This window comes from Centrocercus urophasianus, unplaced genomic scaffold, assembly GCF_019232065.1.
Source record: "Centrocercus urophasianus isolate 14NV4802_14NV808 unplaced genomic scaffold, USGS_Curo_1.0 seq_2, whole genome shotgun sequence".
NCBI classification, from domain to species: Eukaryota; Metazoa; Chordata; class Aves; order Galliformes; family Phasianidae; genus Centrocercus; species Centrocercus urophasianus.
Genome location: NW_024884755.1, coordinates 8380956 through 8400253, shown reverse-complemented (window position 1 = coordinate 8400253; position 19298 = coordinate 8380956). Strand labels below are relative to the sequence as shown.

Here is a 19298-nt window from a genome sequence, read left to right as displayed (position 1 = left end):
CAGAGATTCTCACACATGCTCTGTGGAGGCTGTCAGATAAGATCATGGCTTGGCCAACTTTTATTTATGGGCCAATGAATTATGCAGCTGGGGTAATTAGATGTTTTTGTTTTGTGAATCAGGTTTATGCTCCTGGGGTGCCAACCTAGGGAAGCCTGTGAAACTGCATAATAAAAGTCATTTTTATGCAGAGGTGGAAATATTTGAATGCAAAAGAGAATTATGTGTATATATAGGGAAGCTAATGTCCTCCTGCATTTGGAGAGGAAGAGTGAAGTGTAAACTCTAGCTGTTATCTGTTAAAGCTTTTATTTCTCTTGCATTGGATAGAGAAGGAACAGACAGTTTAAGCTAAAACTCCGAAAGAAAACAAGTACTTCTCTCTTTCCCCAAGTACAGTTATAAAATATAAATGCTTTTGTGTAGTTAGAAAACGTGTGGAATTAGATATGTGTATTCAGGGACTGTGTGTGTGTATAGTCACTGTATGCTATTTATTTACTAGAACTCCAATTACAACTAAAATTCAATGTACTTTAATCAAATTATAGTTTCCATGATGTCCTTTAGTTGCATATTTTAAAAGACATTTGAAGTAGCAGACTAGCATGTAGTTTTGACTTCTCTAACCTACATGCCTTATGTTTGTGCCTCAAGATAACATTGAATAACATATTTAAACTACTCATGTGTGAAAAAGCAAAATTATATCTCATGAACTGATTTCTTCACACATTCAAAAAATCGAATTCATCTTTTGTTCAGATACTAAACAGAAATCAGAAGAGAAACGTTTTTCTAGAAATGATATTATTTTCCAAATTGGAGATGATACGAATACCTTTCATGAAAATGGGTGATACTCATTTTAAAAGTTAAATCGTTTCACAAAGGTATACTTATATAAATATAGTTTTTATTATGTAGGCATTACAGTCTGGTTCAGTTGATAATGAGTCAGAGAAGTTTACTGAGCTGTTATAATTTAATATTTTGAGTTGAAAACGGTTATTGTGAAATAGTAATTGGTGATAACCGTATTTGCTTCTTTCTTCCGTTTCATCACCCAGAAGAACTAGTAGTGTCGAGTGCTGATGCTTTATTCATGTTAGTAAAACTGAAGGTACATACGATCTTCTGGATGCCATTCATTTTTATTAAGTACATATTTAGGATTTATATATGCCTATGTGTATAATTAGTTTTGGAGAGGTATGTGTGAATAGTAAGGCCACAATATTCCATAGATTTTAATTACTGTGTAGCTATTCTCTGAGTTTTTGTAAACAAGGCAGATGTTAAATTTAAAAACAGTGTGACAGATGAGCTGTTCTGGCAATGCCTAGAATTAAAGCTTAGACTTTCAAACTCCAAACTGAAAATAGAACTTTGTGACATGAGATGCAAGTCTTTAAAAACAAACAAAATAAAAAGCTAAAATAGTAAAAGGTTCAAGCATTACTGCCCAATTTACCAAATCTGTCCAATTTTCCTAACTTTAAGGAGAATTTGTTTGTTCCCATCAGGTTAACATTTTATTTTTCAAAATGATGCTATTGTTCTTGTCACTGTTTAATTTGTGGGGTGACTCAATAGCAAGACAGTAAGGTGTTACTGTAATTTTGCTGTGTGTGCAAAAGCCAAATTAGAACTGCTCTACTCTACAGTGTGAGGTGGCTAGAGAGGGACTGAGCCAGGCATTGTGGAGAGCATTGCTGACAGATTGTAGCTTGTTCTTGGAAAGCATTGAGTGCACTGTAGTTCCACTGAGGATGGTGCACTTCTCTAAAAAGAAGCAAAGTACTTTTCAAATGAGTACGTAAAGAATGTGGCAGGATCTTGAGCAATACTTCTCAGAATAAAGGATGTTCTGTTCTGGCTACTGATTTGTCTTGCTAACTAAAATGAAAAAAAAAAAAAAAAGGCCTGTTCTTTTGAAGGAATTGTTTAAGACCTTGACCAAACTATGTCACTTGAGGAGCAGTGCGGGCTACTGAAAAGTAGCACTGAAAAGCAGCGGTCATCTTGCTGACAGTTGTAAAATTGTAAAAGGGTAAGTGGAAGCCAAGATCTGAGAACAATGGAAGAAGGAAAAGCTGATATTTGATTATCAAGGTTAGGTTTCAGATACAACAGATGGTACCACACGGGACTGCCACACACATTCAGGTAGCACATAGCATATGATATATGCCGTTGGTGAGATCAGTGATCCTAACTCATTTTTTTAGTAAGAAAAGCTCCTGAAAAAGTAATTTCATAATTTCAGACCAGATTAATGAACTGTATGTGGTTAGACTGCACAATGGAGCTCAGTATTCAAGAAAGGGATACAAGAAATTATGCATAGCATGTAACGATATAATTTTTAATTCCCAAAAAGCTAAAATGAAGCTTGTGTTTCAGGAAGTCTATTTCAGGCTCATTATGCTTGAATTTCTGAGGAAAGTATTTAAAGAAAAAACAAATTTACAGCACTTGAATTCAGAACATTAAAAACAAGTTATGACTTGATCTTGGTTTTCGTGACTTCTAATTGGGCCCAATTTTCAAAAGAGCACACAATCTTATTAAGGTGACAGGAAAGTAATAATTTTATCACTGGAAACAATTATGACTTCCCTGGGTTATAGCACTTCAGAAAATATTAATCCTGATCTATAATTTCTGCTGTTATTATTCAGACATTTTTAAAGAATCTGATGTGATGGCATGAAAATGTGAAGGTAAAAGACAAAAAAGAAGAGAGAGAGAGAAAAGGGTTAATCGAGTCAGAAGTACTGGGAGAAGAAGTGGAATGGTAGCAAAGAAGAAAAATGAAGGCAGAGAGTTGTGATTTGGAGTGGTGCTAAAGAGCCTCTGGGCTTGAGATTCATCTCGCATTTTATAATGCTCATGTTGTGTTGTATCATAATGCACTTGCTTCTACTAGAGCTAGCTGTTTCTCGTCTCTTATTGCCAATGGTAAAAATAGGCCAGTAGCATCATTCCATACTACTGAGCGCATTCTGAATTCCACACTGTTTTTTCACTTGCCTCTCTAATTAATTTAGTAATCCTCTTCAGTGTATGTGCAAGTGTACATTTGTGTATGTCTGCTCTGTTGCCCTCTTCCGTCATCTGTTCAAGTTCTCACATTGCTGATGATTGGTTGTGCCAGCTCTCTTCCAAACACAGGGAATTTATTACACTTCATTGCCTTTTGTTTTTTGCCTCCCAAAAATCCCACCATAGTCTCCATTTTGGGCCAGTGCTTTGGGAAAGGTTTTTCTGTAGCTGCAGCCCTCTTTTTCTGTTGTTGCTTTTTAAGTACTATTCATTTTCATTCTAGTTTGGGAGTAATTAGATATGTGAGACCAGTCAGCTTATATTGTTGGTCACTGTCAGTTTTGGGGACCTACTCAATGTGTATCAGATGAGTTATGCTAATAGATGATCTTGTGTCTCTCTTAGACTCTTTCCTATCATAGGTTTTATAGTTGTTCATAATGGAGCCTTTGATTTTGGCTGTAATATGCATTGATAACTGTATGTATACAGTTTCTAATGAGGGCTAGGTTATGGTAGCAATGATATTTATTTTCAATTTTTTCAAGGTAGTCTGTGTGGTATCCAAATTGACCAGGGTAGTAGATGTGAGAAATTACAGACAACTAGGAGTAGAGCTTTAACATCTGGAAATGAGTATCTGTATGCTGAAGAGATTTTTCCTTCGTATCAGCATGGATTGCTCGATCGTGTTTTTGTTACAGCAAAATGTAGTTGGTTAAAGCATTTGTTGCATTTGATCCCACTTAATAAAAAGATGTAGATCCGGGATAATTGTGAGAGTGTAGGAATGTTAACTTCACAAAAGCAAGTTGTTTAAATGGCTTAGTTTGAAATTCAAGGCTTATTCTTTGTTGGTTGTCTAGAATATAAGAGTTTAAAATATTTCTTGTTTGCTTTGTAATGAAATGGCTCTGGTTGAGGATAACAATTTGGAATTCTTGAGGAAAGGGAGATTACAGCTTTTTCAAATGTTAGAGCAAAGTTTAAATTGATGTTACTCCGTTAATATGTTAAACTAATCTGCTTTTTACTGAGGGCTTGTCTCATAATGGAGAAAAAGGAAAAATCTGCATTGACACTAGGAGGTTAGGGGGAAGTATGAAGCAGTAGTGGGCTTTTGATTTTTTTTTAAAAAAGATTGAGGTATGTCTATTAAAGCAAAAGTTGGGCAGCAGGTCCAGTTGTGGTCTGCGGGTGGTGATGAGACATGCGGGCTGTGAAGCCCATCTGCACTGAGTCCTGGAGAACTGATCCTGATGTGGAGGAAAGGCAGAAGGGAACTTAGAGAAGGATTTGAGGAGAAGTGCAGTTCGATAAATTGTAAGTTGTGACTGTGCCGAGTGAGAAACTGTCTTCCTCATGCGGAGGGGGAATCTAAGTATCTCACTGAGCCAGAGCTGCTTTCTGTTTTCTGATGTCTGTAGGAAGGGAAACAGTTTCCTTTTTGGAGCCATTCATTCAGGTGCTGTTTGTGCGGGTATGAGCCAAAGGTTTTGGACTTTTTCTGAACAAAAGAAATTGCTAACTTAGAAACAGTCAGGAGAATTAACTATAAGAAATAGAAACATTAAGAAATAAAGAAATGAGTCGCTAAATGATTCAGACTTTTCCTGTTGAGCTCTGTATTTTTTTCCCAGTGTCTGAAATACACTAGGCCTTAATTGTATTCTGTGGTATGTGCAGCAACAGAAAGTGTTAACCACCTTCTATATGTTATTTACAAAAGTTGATCTCTTATTTCCTATACACTGGACTCTTCTCTGACAATGTATTTATCCTGCAAGCTGAAGGTATTAGCATTTAAGGCTTAATTTTATTGCCACTCAATTCTGAGATAACTGCATTGCCTTCCTTTTTTTTTTTTTTTTTTTTTTTAAATTTAATGGACTGGATGTATGAATTAGGGCCATATACTACCCTCAATCCACAGAGGAGCCTCTAGTAATTACGAAGGGTTTATAACGCTGTTCTTAGATTGTAACTAATGTACTAGCAAATTTTACACTGAAAAAAAAGTGCCAAGAGCTGGTAGATCTGTGGCTATTTTTGCCCTTTGTTTGGCAAGTAGTGCATAAAGTCACTTGATTGGCACTTGCACAATTGCTGGGAGTGCACAAGATGGCCCACAGTTGCAAACATAATTATTTTAAAGCCTGGGTGTTATACATCATAATTAGGCTTAAGAACAGAAAGTCAGTGGAGATGAATGAGGGCAATTCATTCTCTCAAGGGTTGAGGAAATGATTTTGCGTTTAGATTTCACATTTGTAATTTTTTCTCCCACAAGCATTAAGATTTAGATAGTTTTCTGTCCCCCTCTCTTCTCCACTTCCACGTGAGGACTGACAATATATGAAACAGTTACATGGTATCAGTGTCTCATCTGAAGTAGATGAGATGTAGCTAGCACACAGGGTGGACAAGATGCACTTCTTAGCGCTGATTTTCTCCTTAATCAGAAACAGCGACAAATGAATCTAGACCCCCACAGTCAGCCTGTCCCCTACAGTTGTTCTGCTCAGCATGTCTTCCATAAGAGACAGTCTTTACTGGCTTAGCAATTAGTATATTTTAATTAGATATTTAAACAATTAAATGTTACAGTTGTGTGTCTGGAGATTGGTGAATGTCAAGAATGTTTTAATCATTTTAAGTTTAAACAAAAGTCACAATCATACAGGTTAAAAAAGAAAAGGCCACCCACTATGTAGAACTGCAGTAGTTCAGAACTAATACCAAGGATTACCCCAAGAGAAAATTCAGCTGGGAGTCGAGTACGATTCCAGGAAAATGTGAATCCTGCAAGTTCCACTGTAGGGCTTCTCCCAGAATTGGTTTGACGTTTCTCCTCTCCCAGTGAGAGGGAATATGGGGTTGTACAGAGTGGTTGGAGTAGAGTAGAACTGGCAAGTCCTTAAAAAGAGGGGAAAAATCCCACATGCTAATATTGAAAGATGAGAAGGAAAAGGCACCACAACGCTTGAAAAATAACAATAAAAAATTTGGCAGGATTAGTATTTCAAAGGGAGCAGCACTTGATTAAGCATTTGGAAAACATGGGAGGAGAAGCATTCCAAGCAAAATGAAAATATATGTGTATGATGGAAACAGGACAAATAGAATATTCTACTTGTAATTACCACTGCAAGAATTCAGTCCAAACTGAGAATTCTTAATCAGGTAAAATTGTCATTGCTTTTAAGTCCAAGTAAGTGAATTGTGGTAGGTATGAGATGTTTGTGGATAAAGATGTTGGCAAGGCCTGTAGCTGCAATGAAGAGCAGGTCCGTGAACAAAGTTAAATGAAAAGACCTGGAGACTGCACCACCCGAGCAAAGCCTGTGCTGCGAGGTGGCAGAGGACACAAAGCGTTTCTGTCACACCGAGTGAGGAACCAGGGATACAGGAAGGCCTTTGGAAGGTGACAAGTCCTAGCAGAATGCAGAGCTGTATCTCTGTGCAGGGAAAACTTGAGATTCTCTCTCCCACGTTAATACAGTTTATTGTTCAGAGATCTGCCTGGATAAACTGACTAAGAATCTGAAATGATTAGCAGTCCGATTCCTTCCTGGCCTGTTGAGGACTGGGCAATTGAGCGGTTATCTCCCTCAAGCAGGTAAATGAAATGGCCCATATCTGCTTCACACTTAATCCATGCTACTTATTTCCATTGGGGCACACTTCTCCCCAGGTTGTTTCACACTGAGATGTTCTCTGACTTGCTTTTTGTCTGTTCTTATTCAGTTTTTTGGGGGGAGCGTTCACTTAGAAGAAAGAATAGCTGGTCAGAGTGGCAGAAGGCGCTGAATTTTTTCAGCAGGAAGGTTTTGGTGCAGTGCTGTTTTGCAAAGCAGTTTTTCAATTAGAATAGTACTTGCATATGTGATTTAGCCCTTAACATAATGAAAGCAAAGAGCAAGTATATATAAAGCATTCTTCTTGTAATGGCAGTCCATTTATATGGGTTGAAATAACAGTGTGTAATTATAAACTAAAATGATCACATCTAAAGAAAATTTTTTCACTGTACCTATGTCTCAGTATGATTTACCTTCCTCTCACTATTTCTTAATATAAAAATTACTGCATGCTGTCTTTGAAATGTTGCAATTGTGTTGGTATTTGAAGTACTTGTAAATACTTGTGCAAATCAGCTTTTCTGATGTTTGTCTGCAGGGTGAGGTGTGTGTTTGTGTGCCCAGGGGAAAGGAGACGCATTTGCATCCAAGAGGGCGTAGCAGGCAAACGCGTGCCAAAACGGAGTCTGTAGGAACAGTTGCACTAAAATAGGATAGGGTAAAATGTTTGCAAATGAACATAACTAGCTGCCTAAGAAATGATGGTGTCCTCCCTGGAAATGGTGCTGGTCTGGAGGCCTAAATGATAGCTTTTGGTGATGAATCTTTCTAAAGACATTGCGGTGCTGCCATATTGTGCATATGAAGATGCACGGCCCTTTTGTAGATATAATTACATTTCATGCAGTATTGTTCATCTTTGAGGTGCTGGCAAACAGTTATTATTTACTTTTCTGTACTTCAGGGGAATACTGATTTAAGGATGTTTCAGCTTTCATTTAAATCAGTAAAATCATTACTGTTAGCCTTAGTAGGTGCTGGATTAAGCTCTAAATTATGTGGGACAGCTAATCATACATAATATTATACCTGTTTTTCATGTACAAAGTGCCTCTCAGCCAAAGATCTAATAGGACTTTATGCAAGCAAACATTATTGCTGCAGAATATCTCCAGAAGATTTCTTCTGATCTGAGATGTCTTATTCATAATGCCAAACTAATATATACGTTACCTTCCCACTCCTCTCCAGTTCATGGAGGTTGGAGAGAAAAAAATGCCTTGTGTTTTTTACTCCATAGATTGCTTAGCTTTGAATTGCTACTGTGTGATTCCCACTTTGAGACTTCGGCTTGAAGTGCAAGTCTGCCACAAGGATGTGCCATGTAGCCCGGGAAGAAAACCAGCGGGTCTTTCATCATTATTGCCTTGTCTCTCTGGGTCACAGAGAAGCAATAGCCGCAGTTCAAGACTGTGTTCAAAGGAGAGATGTCAGGACTGAATTGTTTTCTGGTGAAGGAAGGATGGATAAAATATTAAATGCAATTTTCTACTTGCCCTTATCTTTGTGTTTTTTGACAAAATATCACAGAATATCACAGTGTGTTTCGATGGCTCTATAATTCAGTGCCTTCAAAGATTTAAAGGTATACAGATTTGTGAAAAAACTGATTGAATTGTTCAGTGGTAGAAATCACGGTTATAAAAATCGGTGTAGATGTTGTTACTATGTTACATTAAAGATATTCTGCCCCAAATAAGGAGCAGCATACTTTTCAGTGTTACTCAGTTTAATTTTCATACACCTGCTGCATACACAACTATTATAGAATGACAGAATCCTTAGAGTTGGAAGGGACCTTTAAAGGCCATCTAGTCCTACTCCCTGCAGTGAACAGGGACGCCACAGCTCGATCGGGTTGCCCAGGAGCTGATCCAACCTCGCCTTGGAAGTCTCCAGGGATGGGCATCAACAACCACATCTCTGGGCAACCTGTTCCTTTGTGCATTAAATTATAATTTAATGCTCAAAGACATTTTTACTTTCTGAGTAGCAGGGTAGTTTGTCCAGGAAAATTTTGGAAGAGGTGTGCCTGTATTTCTTAGTCCAGTCTCTTGGCAGCCATTAAGCCTTTTGGGAAATACTGATCACACCTGAGAGTGGGCATTGGAAGAGGGAGAGAAGCAGAAAGGAGCTGGAGAGCGAGCCCATGAAATCTTTCTGAAAACTGTTAGCTTGGGTACAGGAAAGACGAGACGTGCTGGTATTGGCAGTGAGGAATAGGCTTTGGTGTAAGCTCCACCAGTCCTGGGTGGGTTTGTCTTGGGGGCCACGTGTCTGCTGGGCGGCTGTTAGGAGTAGTGAGTGGTTGGGGAGGGTGGGAGAAGAGCTGCCTGTGGGGTGCTTCTGAGAGCATGTGGTAAAAGGCAAAGGCTCTTAGAGGCAGGGGGACATCTGTGGTGTGTGGAGGGTGCTACAGTGGAGGGAGAATGTTCCTGGAGGAGGTAAGAGGTGATGAATGCGTGTGGAGGAGCTGGTTTTATTCTGGTAAGAAGTAATATAGAAGAAATGCAATACATCTGGAAGAAATCAGGCTCCGTGGATTTCTCTGTTCACAGGACTATTTGTTTTAGTTTCTAGAGTGTATGTTTGTTTGGCAGACGGTTGTATGTTTACCTACTAATCTACCAGCTCTTTGGTTGTTACTTTATTTTGAACTAAAGCAGAATAAAAATTACTCTGCTTTTCCAGCAGCATGAGTTTTCTCACAGAAGATGATCATAAAAATAGCAAACAAGCTGAGTGGCCCAAATCCTGTGTCTCATCTGACGTAAATTCGGAATTGCTTCAAAATGTGCACACTGAACCAGTTACTGCTCCATCTCTTCTTCTTAAGCCATAGTTTAAACCTAGGTAGCTTCCAACAATTGAATTAAGCTTGACAGTCCAACATTACTTAAAATTCTGCAAGTGGTGTATACACGTGTCAGCTGAACGTATTTGAGCTGTATTAAAGCTCACTGAAGATGGTGAAGTCTGACTGTGTCAGTGGGTCCCAGGTTACAGGTTTACAGCAGCGTGGCACCGTGGCCTTTTTTGCCAATCCCTGCCTTTGACTCTGGAAGGGAACAGATGCTGCAGGATGCAGAGCAATGCAGCCGCTCTCCGCTGTCTTCCTTACTGTGAGGATTGTCCTGTGAGATTTGCAGCTACCGAGGTTGGTGTTACAGGAAAGAATGGCGAGGCAGCAAGGGCAGAGATGGCTGGAGACAAGGGAGGGCCGGGTGGAATGGAAACAAGTTGCTGTAACTCATGTATGCAGGTCCTTTCAAAATGAAGAGGCAGGAAGGGTTCATGTGATAAATATATTGTGTAAATTGTTGAGTGTTTTGTTGTCTTTTTTTCTGATCTGAAATATCGTAAGTTTCCCTTAAGTTATAAATAGAACGTTGCTGATACAAAGACTGGTACTGATGTATATTTGAGTGGGTGTGATTTGGTAATAGCTTGGGTGTGGGCAGGCAGGAAACAAAAGGTGTAAACAATTTACAGCCACGTTTTTTTTTTATTAGAGCTTTTATCTTTGTAACTCTTACGAGTTGCCATAGATACAGTCAAGCTAGGGCTTGTTTGTGTTGATGAGAAGCCTGTCGTGCTGATTAAAAAGAAAAAGAAGTTTGAAAAAGAACAATCTGCATTACTTCAGTTCCACCACTCTTGCCAATGAAATATCCTTGTATTTACGTATATAGTTAAAAAGGTGGCATTTGGTAGTACATGTTTTTAATGTAGTACTCAATAATTTGAGTTCAGTACCAAAAAGTCAGTCTTTAATTTAAATTGGAGATCATACTGACAGAAACAAATTACTGTTCTGTCAATTCACAGATGTGTTTTTCCACTTTCTAACGACATTGTAACATTTTTTTTCCTTGTAAAAGAGGATTACGGGATGATAGCAGGCTCACTGATTGGCTCCAAGTGAATGTGCACAGCTTAATGTCAGGTTACGGCCTTGCATCAAGTAGATGCTCTTACCACCCAAAAATTCAGTACCTCAAGTGATAAATGCATTGAATGTGTCTGACCTCATCATAATTCCAGCTGCTCAGTCCAACAAATACAAAGCAATTATTGGATTTATATGTACCTCAACAATTAAAGAAATTGTTTTAGATGAAGAAAACAAACAAACAAACAAAAAAAAAGTAGCTTTTCTGTTTAGGTTTATTGAAGTGTGTGGTTCTGGTCCAGTAAGGTACAGGTAGTATTTCTGATCAGTTCTTGGCGTGAGTTTAGGGCAGCTGGTGGCTGCGTTGTGTCTTTGCTGCTGCTCAGTATCTGTAGTGCATGCAGAGCTGACAGAGGCATTGCTGGGTTTTGGGAGGGATTCACTACGTAGGAAGAAGAGGAAAAAGAAAGATATATTTGAGTCCGTTTAGTTAAAATAAGTATGCACGTGGTAGTTCCTTGGAAAGCTGGAATTAGTCATAACAGCCCTGGCTGAACAGAGTGGGATGAGAGGCAGCTTAAGGTGGGGCATTGATCCAGACCTGTGGAAGATAGAGAATATGAGTTTAAATGATGCTATTCCATTTAGGAATGCAATGTGTTTTAGCATAAAGGCTGAACAAATTCAGAGCACTGCTAATAAATGGATTATGCACTGGGGATATGTCTGGCTTCAGCATGGATGAGCAGCCCTTGCAGCTGCAGCACACGCTTTTCCTATGAGCAGTGAGGCTAGGTGGTAAATCAATTAATCTATTAGCAAAAGCTACTTCATACTAGAGAGTGGAATCCCTGAGATCAAATGCTGGTGGTGCTCGAAGGTTGTGGGCTCTTGCCTCCAAGCTTAGCAGCATTCATTTAACTACATTAAGGCTATAATAAGAGAATAGGATTTGACCCACTATTGTAATTTAATAATCAGATATAAGAGAAATATATTGAGCAGCATTTTTCTGCTGGTGATTCCTACTTTGGCAGCACACACACAGAAAAGCAATAGAGAAAACAGTGTCACCTCTTCCTTGCAATATACCATATACGTTTTTTCCCTATAACCTTTCAATACTAGAATAACGCTGAACTGTATTTCTAGTGGCTGAAATCAAGATCAAACAGGAAGTATTTCCTGGGGAAAGAAAGGTAGGTTAAGAGCAGCAGCAAGTAGGCTTGGTATTTTAAAAATATTGGAAACTTTTGCCAGAAGTTTTAGAGATTTTAAAAATAATTTATACATTTTTAGAAATTAAAACCTATTTTTTTAAGTTAGAGCATTCTATTTTGCCAGAAATCAATTGGAATTATTAAAAGTGGTCTTCAAAGGATGGAAAAAGGCTGTATGTAGTAGTCAAGTTTCTGTTTTAAACTCGGCAAAACTGCAGAGTCTATGCACTATGCTCGTTCGGTTTCTAAATATTCAGACCATGGGGTTCTCAGGCCCTGATCAGAAATTAAGGTAGTTTTTGGATGCTATCCCTGTTCAGAAGGCCAGGATGAGGTATTCAGTGATTGAGGAGCTTCGAACCAACTTAAACAAAAATCTGTCGTCGTTTTACATAGCAGTACATGAATGTTTGTCTTCATCATCTTACAGTGTCTGAGTCTTCCTTGTGATTTCTCGTCTTGATTTGTCCATCTCAGCAGGATGGTTCAGTGTCTGCTCACACCAAGCCCTTTTCTTCTGGACACCCAGAAGAGGGCATCTGGGTCCGCATGGGACCTGCAGCTGCAGTGGTTATGGCAGTAGCAATGTACTCACCCATGCACTGCTCTCCTCATTCCAGTCTTAGATGAAGGATGTGGAATAAAGATTGTGTGCACATCTGATGTACTAAAGAAGGTTTTATGTACTGCAGTTAGTTCTGTCCCAAAAAGGCTCTTAAAATTATATGGGCCTAATACATCTGTGGTTCACTGTAGCAAGAGAATTATCAGTATGTTTGTCCTGTGTTGTAAACACACACTGTGCAGTTCTGTCTCGTGCTTGTTTCCACATGTTTCTTTACTCACTCTTTAACTTGGAGAGACTCAGAAGTACAGAAAAAGAAGTCGTATGTAATACTTTGAGAACAAGGTTCATAATACATGTAAGATATTTAAAATAATCCAGCAGTTGGTTGCTGGAGAAAGCTCCCTACTGTTGCAGGACTTTGAACTCTGCTGTGCTTTCTTTGTAGGGCCTCAGTATGTCCGGTGGAGGTCAGGCTGGCTTGGGGACTCCTTCATCCAGGCAGTATGCGCGACAGAAAATAACACGTGTAAACCTCAGGGACTTCATCTTCTACATGGAACAGGAAAGAGAAACGAGCCGTTCTCTCCTGCTCTATCGAGCTTTGCTTAAATAAAGCCAAGAATTGTACTGATTTCTCCATACAGAAGTTCAACTTGCATTGAAAGCTGTCATTTTAATGTGCCTTCTATTTTTTTCAGAAGTCAATGTTCCGGTAATTTTGTTTTGTAAAACTGTCAGACACATGCAATAAATTCCCTTTATGTAAAAAAAGAAAAAAAAAATGTGCAAAAGGTTTTAAAATGTTAAATCCACAGATGTAACCAACTTCAAAGGCTTACTGCGTTTGGCCACATTAGATAAGGCTAAAATAGATGGCATTGAAGTTACACAAAGAGAAAGAATGCCGCAGTGGCTCACAAAGATGTCATGGCCAGGAGGATCGGGACCTGAACGGGGAAAACCTTTGTGTTCACTGACAGTGCTGGTTTTCCTTTAAGGTTTGCTAGCGCTGTTTCCACTGAGCATGGTAATACCTGTTAGATTAGATATAATTGCAATTTTTTGCACAGCTAATAGAATAACCAATGCACGTTGCCACAAATTTGATATATTTAGGATTTTTGCTTTTACAGCCCAGCGCGTTCCTTCAGCCATTTGCTGAACCAAATCCTAAGTGTATGAAATCTGTGCATCTGGGTCCCAGCCACAGTCCATTGAGTAGCTTCCCGTTGTTGTCTGAATCTCTTCAACCTTTTGCACATTTGTAGCAGTTAGTAACATGAATCCTTTTATTTTCTAAAAATATCTTAATTTATTTATTGCAAAGAGTATGGTTTAATGATGGTTATAAAAGAGAGTATTGTTTGGGAAAGATTTTAGAGTATTCTATATGGATTATTCAAGTCACTGTAAAGGAGGCTTTTGGGATCTGGTTCCCCTTGGCAGTCACGAGAGCCAGGCTGTGCCCTGGGAGCCGGTGCTGCGGGGACTGGTGGTGCTTTACGCGGACGATTGGACCTGAGGACTGCAGTCCAGAGAGGCTCATGAACAAGTGCATGACTTTAAGCATATGGGTAGTTGTCAGTACTTACGGTGGGATGAATGCTTTTTAAAAGCTTTGCTGATTTGGATTTTCGGGGGCCCACACCAAAGTCAAGCAAAGTTGATTCAAGTGCGAGTCTTTTTAAATGGGTATTGGATAGGAATGCTCAGCAGGAGGTGGGCACGAGCCGTACTTCCGAGGTACAGTGTTTCCAGTAGCCGTGGAAGGGAGACGTTTGCTTATTTATCTTTTCAATTTTTACTACGTTATGCTTGCCACTTTTTTGAGGCAATATTTTTTTTTTAATGGGAAACCGTAGCGAAAGCACAAATAGAACTATTTGTCCAATAGTTTTAAAAACAAAAGTTTTAATTATTTTTTAAGGTTTATGAAAAGCAGAAGAAAATTTATACTGCTGCTATTTAGCCAAAAGATTATTCATAAGGTATTTAAGGCCAGGAAGTGTAAAATTATGTTTTAAATGTATTGATAATTTGTACATATTGTTTATAAAGGCCTTGTGTTTATTAGAATTACGTTATTTTGATGATTTCTGTACATACTCGTAAATACCCCCAATTTGTGTGAAAACATACTCCCTCATTTGTACTTATTTTGTAAAGAAATAAAACAATTTACTAAAGTAACACATCGAGTGACATAGTATTAATTTATCAAACATGAATTTCACATTGTCTGGTAGTTCTTAAGCACTGTTCAGAAACATTTTGCATTAAAATATTAACAGGATACCCACAAAGAAATATTAAAACCAAATACTTCAATGTTCTGTTGTGCTGATTCTTATCCTTTGTCAAACATCTAATAAAATTGTCAACAAACCTTGATGCTATTAATGCAGTGAATGAATGCACTCAACAGTTGCCTTTTCAAGGGCGATCGGTCCAATAAGCACAACATAACATTCATCCATTTCTTTTCAGATGTGGGAGCAGAGCGGTGCCACGGGGTTGTACAAAAGGGCTTGCAAAGACTGTTCTTCAAGCCACAGCTTTGGAGCTCAGCAAAAAAAGGGTCAGAACAATTCTGTTCCATCAAATTAGGTTAAAACCAAGCTACGTTTACTTTTTGGCCTTTGTAATGAAAACATTTGCTGGCTGCACACCACGGTTTTATTGGAGATTCTGCGATATTTTAAAACCTGTTTTAGCAACACTAAGTGATGTTCTTAATTAAGTTACGTTGCTATAGTTTAAGGCCAGAAGTAAAAATTCAAATTGGTTTTTGCTGATATTGCAGCCTAAGAATAGAGGGAAATAAGTAAAAAAGATATAAATGAAACTGTAATAAACTTTAAATAAGTGACCTGAAGTTACTAACTAAAAAAACATGTCCTAGCTTAACTTTTTTTTTTTTTTTTAAAGGCATATTTCTTCTAACAAAGTGATTGTTTCCACATGTCTTCCTTGCCTTAGTGCTATTCTGCAGTCAATGCTGTGATGTCATGGCCCAAACTTTCTGTCTCAAGTTCACATGAACACGGCTGGCGCAGCCTGGAACTTTTCACGCTGCCACCTTTGCAAACTGCCGTAAGTACTGGAGCTGCCTTACTGAGCAGAAAAACTAGCGGTAGACACCAGACTGAAGAAGAACAAACCCACCAACCATGAGTACTTCCAGTGACTGTCTGCATACACCTAAAAGCACCCTGCTTCCAAGTGTGTAAGAGTGCTGGCTGCCTTCAACTTCAGTGCAGGTGGGCCATGCTCAGCACCACGCAGGTACGCAGCGGCCGCTCCTCTGGCAGACAACCCGTGTGCACCTCTGCATGGCTTAGCCTGAGTAAGAATGGCAGACCGGGGTGTTTTTAAATGGAGGTGTGACATATTCACCTTTATCTCCTAGCTGAGTGGTAATGAAAGGAGGAGGATGCACAGACATGCGTTCAGCCTCTGCTAGTGCTAAGTCTCCCTGGTCAGAAATGCAGGACGAAAGCATACATAGGATAAAAACAAGGAGCAGAATGGACTATTTAAGGATATTTTGAACTTCAAGTCAACTCGATGTATGAAAGTAATAAATAAAACTGTTTTTTCCTTCTCTTTTTGTAAGACGTGGCTACATCAAGCTGAATGGAGCAAAAGGCCAGAGGAGATGCAATCAGAACTTCTCACTTTTCAAACGACGTGGGAGATACAGTGAGTGTTCCACCCTCCTTGCTTATTTTCGATCATTTACTTTACAGAAATGTTTATGGCATGAAGTACTGTATAAGAAATGTGCATACACAAATACATGACAATTATACGTTAAGTTCTTTACAATATTAAATGTATAATATACAATTCTACAGATATCTTACATACAAAGGTGAATGTTGTGCCATATATTCAAATATGGCAATGCCTAGGAACTTTAGAGTGTCGTACAAGTATAAAACCACAAAATAAAATAACTTTACAACTCTTTTGAAGTAGACAGATTTGCTCAACGGTTTTGCTAAGTTAGCAGGTCAATATGTATAGGCTAAGAATTTCCTAAGAGATTTCTGATTTGGGCAACCAGGGTGAAAAAAACCTGCTGAGGTCTGATTTTCCATGGACTGGCATCCCACGTTTATCCAAAAAACCAGACCTCTGCCAAGGTTGCAGCTTTGCATATTTAGTACAGGTCGTCACTTCAAACACATCAGTCTTAAACTTGAATCTTTATTTTGCCTGATTGTAATCTTTTGGTATTAAAGAATTGTTAACCATCAAATACTGCTATGTATGGCCATATTTATGCATCTAAAAAGTTTAATTAGAATTCAGCATCTACAACAGTATTCTATAAATGAACGTGGGAGAAACTAAATTGTGACTAACACGTGAATTAGTTATTGAGGACCCAATTTGCTAAACAGCAATAAAGAGGATTCAGCAGAATGCTATTTATATCCTTGCACCTGCAAACATGGTGCTGTCTCCTGAGTTAGGAAGCCCTGTAAGTCAGAGAGCTGATACTGATTCATGAAAGGAACAGTAACCTACTACAGACACTGGGCTTGTTTGAAGAGAAAATTAAACAGGTAGAGGGCAGATACACAATTGGCATTTTAATAATGGTTTAAAATATAGAGGAAAAACAATCTAAACAAACCATGGCCTGCTTTCATTGGACAGTGGAAGGTAGAGGGTTTTAACATCTCTTTGCGAAAATTCCAGACCCATAAAGAGTTGGTTGTCCCCATAAACATGGTTCATAAATGAACAACAAGAGGTGGCAGAGCCGTGATTCTCCTATGATGCAAAACTTAGTTTCTGAGTCAAAACGTGACTGGCTTTGAGAGCTACAGCTCCACCGTAGGTGTGTGGCCCTTGTTTGACGGAGTTTTATGTTGTGCTTCCAAATCCCTACTTTTGCATGTATTGCCATAATTGGCCTTCTCAATTTTTTGTTGCTATTTTTTTGTTTGGTCTGTTTGCTTGTTTTTCAGTACTGAGCACCAGTTGACTATAAATCGGTCCTTTTCTGATTCTAGAGTCTGTCCACAGAAAGATATTTCAGTTGGAAATGTTGTATAAAAATAAGCCATTTGCTAGCATGAATGAGTACAATCACAGAAGTGTAATGTAACGGTACGGAGGTGTAAAGCACATCTGATATGAGGAGGTATGGCAGCCAGGGGGGTTCTCAGTGCAGTTAGTGATGTACCATCTTCCTCTCGGAGGCCGCACTTCTGCACGTCACGTCTGCGGTGTCGTTGGGAAGGCTGTCGGAATCACTTCTCCTGCTGATAGATTCAAATTGCTTTAATTGCTCGTTCTGCAGAAGTCTGTTCTGGGGTCGGGGTTGTACGAAGCTTTGCCTTTTGCACCACACAGCTGTTCAGCTCAAAGGACGTTCCCACCGGGCCTGGTATGCTGAGCATGCTCAGTAATTTCATCGTGGAGAGCAGACAACTGATTTTTCAAATGCATTTCATGGCTGGCTACGTGACAGGTAGTTTCAGAATACCACTAATTGGCAACATAAAGTCAAAATCTGTTTGCTAATACTGTTTTGCAAATCCTTAGTGTTTCACATAAGGGACTATTAAACACTTCTATGGTTACAGAGGAGTACAGGTAGGGTCTAGTCCAGGGGCTCCTGTTTTATTCTGATCGTTGGGGTGGGTTGCGGTCGTCTGTCTTCACGACACAGCACGTATTCGCTGAACTGAGAGGAATCCACCCCACCACCACAGGAAGCTGCCATATTAAATCCCTTCTGAAATAACCTTTCAAGCACCTGCAACGTGGAAAAAAAAATCAGCTGGATATTTAGCAATTTTAGTGATAAAAGCTTTTAGAAGCACTGGATCTAAATGATGGATTTAGTCTTTTCAGTCTTCATAGAACGAATTTTATTCAGCTATAATTCTGTAACTTAGTCTTAAATGACTACACTGTGATTAAAGTCTCGCTCTCAGCAAACCTCTGCAGAAAACAAAAATTAATCAAACAAATAAGTGCTCCACAGAACAGCTTACTACATTATGTAGTAAAATACTGGACTGCAGTGATATCGATGCTATCTCTTACTGCTTAGACAAATCAACAGCAGGTTTAAGTCATAATAAAAAGTGCCAATTATTCATTAGTATTGTGAACAGTCTTGCAGATAAGGGCTGAAAGCATTTGCAAGCTCTTCTTTAGGAGATGAAAAGGTTTTAGGAATCTGAGTGACACTTGCACCAGACCTTCACGGAAATCGCAGCTGTGATTTTCCCTTGCTGGAAGGGAGTGCTGCTTCTAGCAAAGCATGGCAAAGACAGGATGTGGAGCCAAGACATGGACAATAAGGAAACATTCTGGCCCAAGAATGAGGTTAATTTGTATTGCCCAAATATATATTTTCTTTTTCTCCTTCTAAAGAAAAGTTGGTGCAATTTAGATGCATGAATTTAAGGAACCCAGAGGCAACTTTAATTTCTGAGACTGTCACACAGCACATTACTGCAGGATATACTGATCTTGGCAATATGACGGGGGCTTTGTTTTCACATGGGTGAGCATGTTGATATACAGTTTCCCAGCAGAGCAGGAAGCACACAGACTCTTTGCAGCATTAGGTGACAGTGGATGCCAGATCCACCTTGGGCAGATCTGCAGTGTAAGATCCACTGGAGGAGATGCTGTGCTCCCTCCCTCCGGCAGCTCACCTGAGCCCAGGGCAGTAGCACAGTGTCTCCAAAGACATCTCAGCATGACAAAAGGCACTTAGGCACCCTTTAGTGCACGGGAGATTCCTACCTATTACAGGGGGTCAGAGGGTTGGGCAGGGCTCTGCTGCATTACATACAGTAGAGCTGAACCAGACCCACATGTTAAGATTGGCTGAGTAACAGGAATATTCACACCCACATGTGAATGCTCCTCCAGCCAAACCTTTACCACAGGCC

At 39.2% G+C, this 19298-nt stretch overlaps 2 protein-coding genes across 4 annotated transcripts in view; one reads left to right on the top strand and one right to left on the bottom strand.

Moving 5' to 3' along the window:
- LOC122161955 (transcription initiation factor TFIID subunit 4-like) overlaps positions 1-14559 on the top strand; it is a 132967-nt gene extending 118408 nt beyond the window's left edge. Inside the window, exon 16 of the mRNA XM_042821760.1 lies at positions 12815-14559. Within this exon, the coding sequence (XP_042677694.1) occupies positions 12815-12982 (168 nt within the window). The 3' untranslated portion in view covers positions 12983-14559. The remainder of the gene's footprint in view (positions 1-12814) is intronic.
- KCTD15 (potassium channel tetramerization domain containing 15) overlaps positions 14310-19298 on the bottom strand; it is a 44745-nt gene continuing 39756 nt past the window's right edge. For all 3 annotated transcript variants that reach the window (XM_042821302.1, XM_042821301.1, XM_042821303.1), the window contains exon 6: positions 14310-18145. In XM_042821302.1, coding sequence (XP_042677236.1) covers positions 17990-18145 — 156 coding nt within the window. In that variant the 3' untranslated portion in view covers positions 14310-17989. The remainder of the gene's footprint in view (positions 18146-19298) is intronic.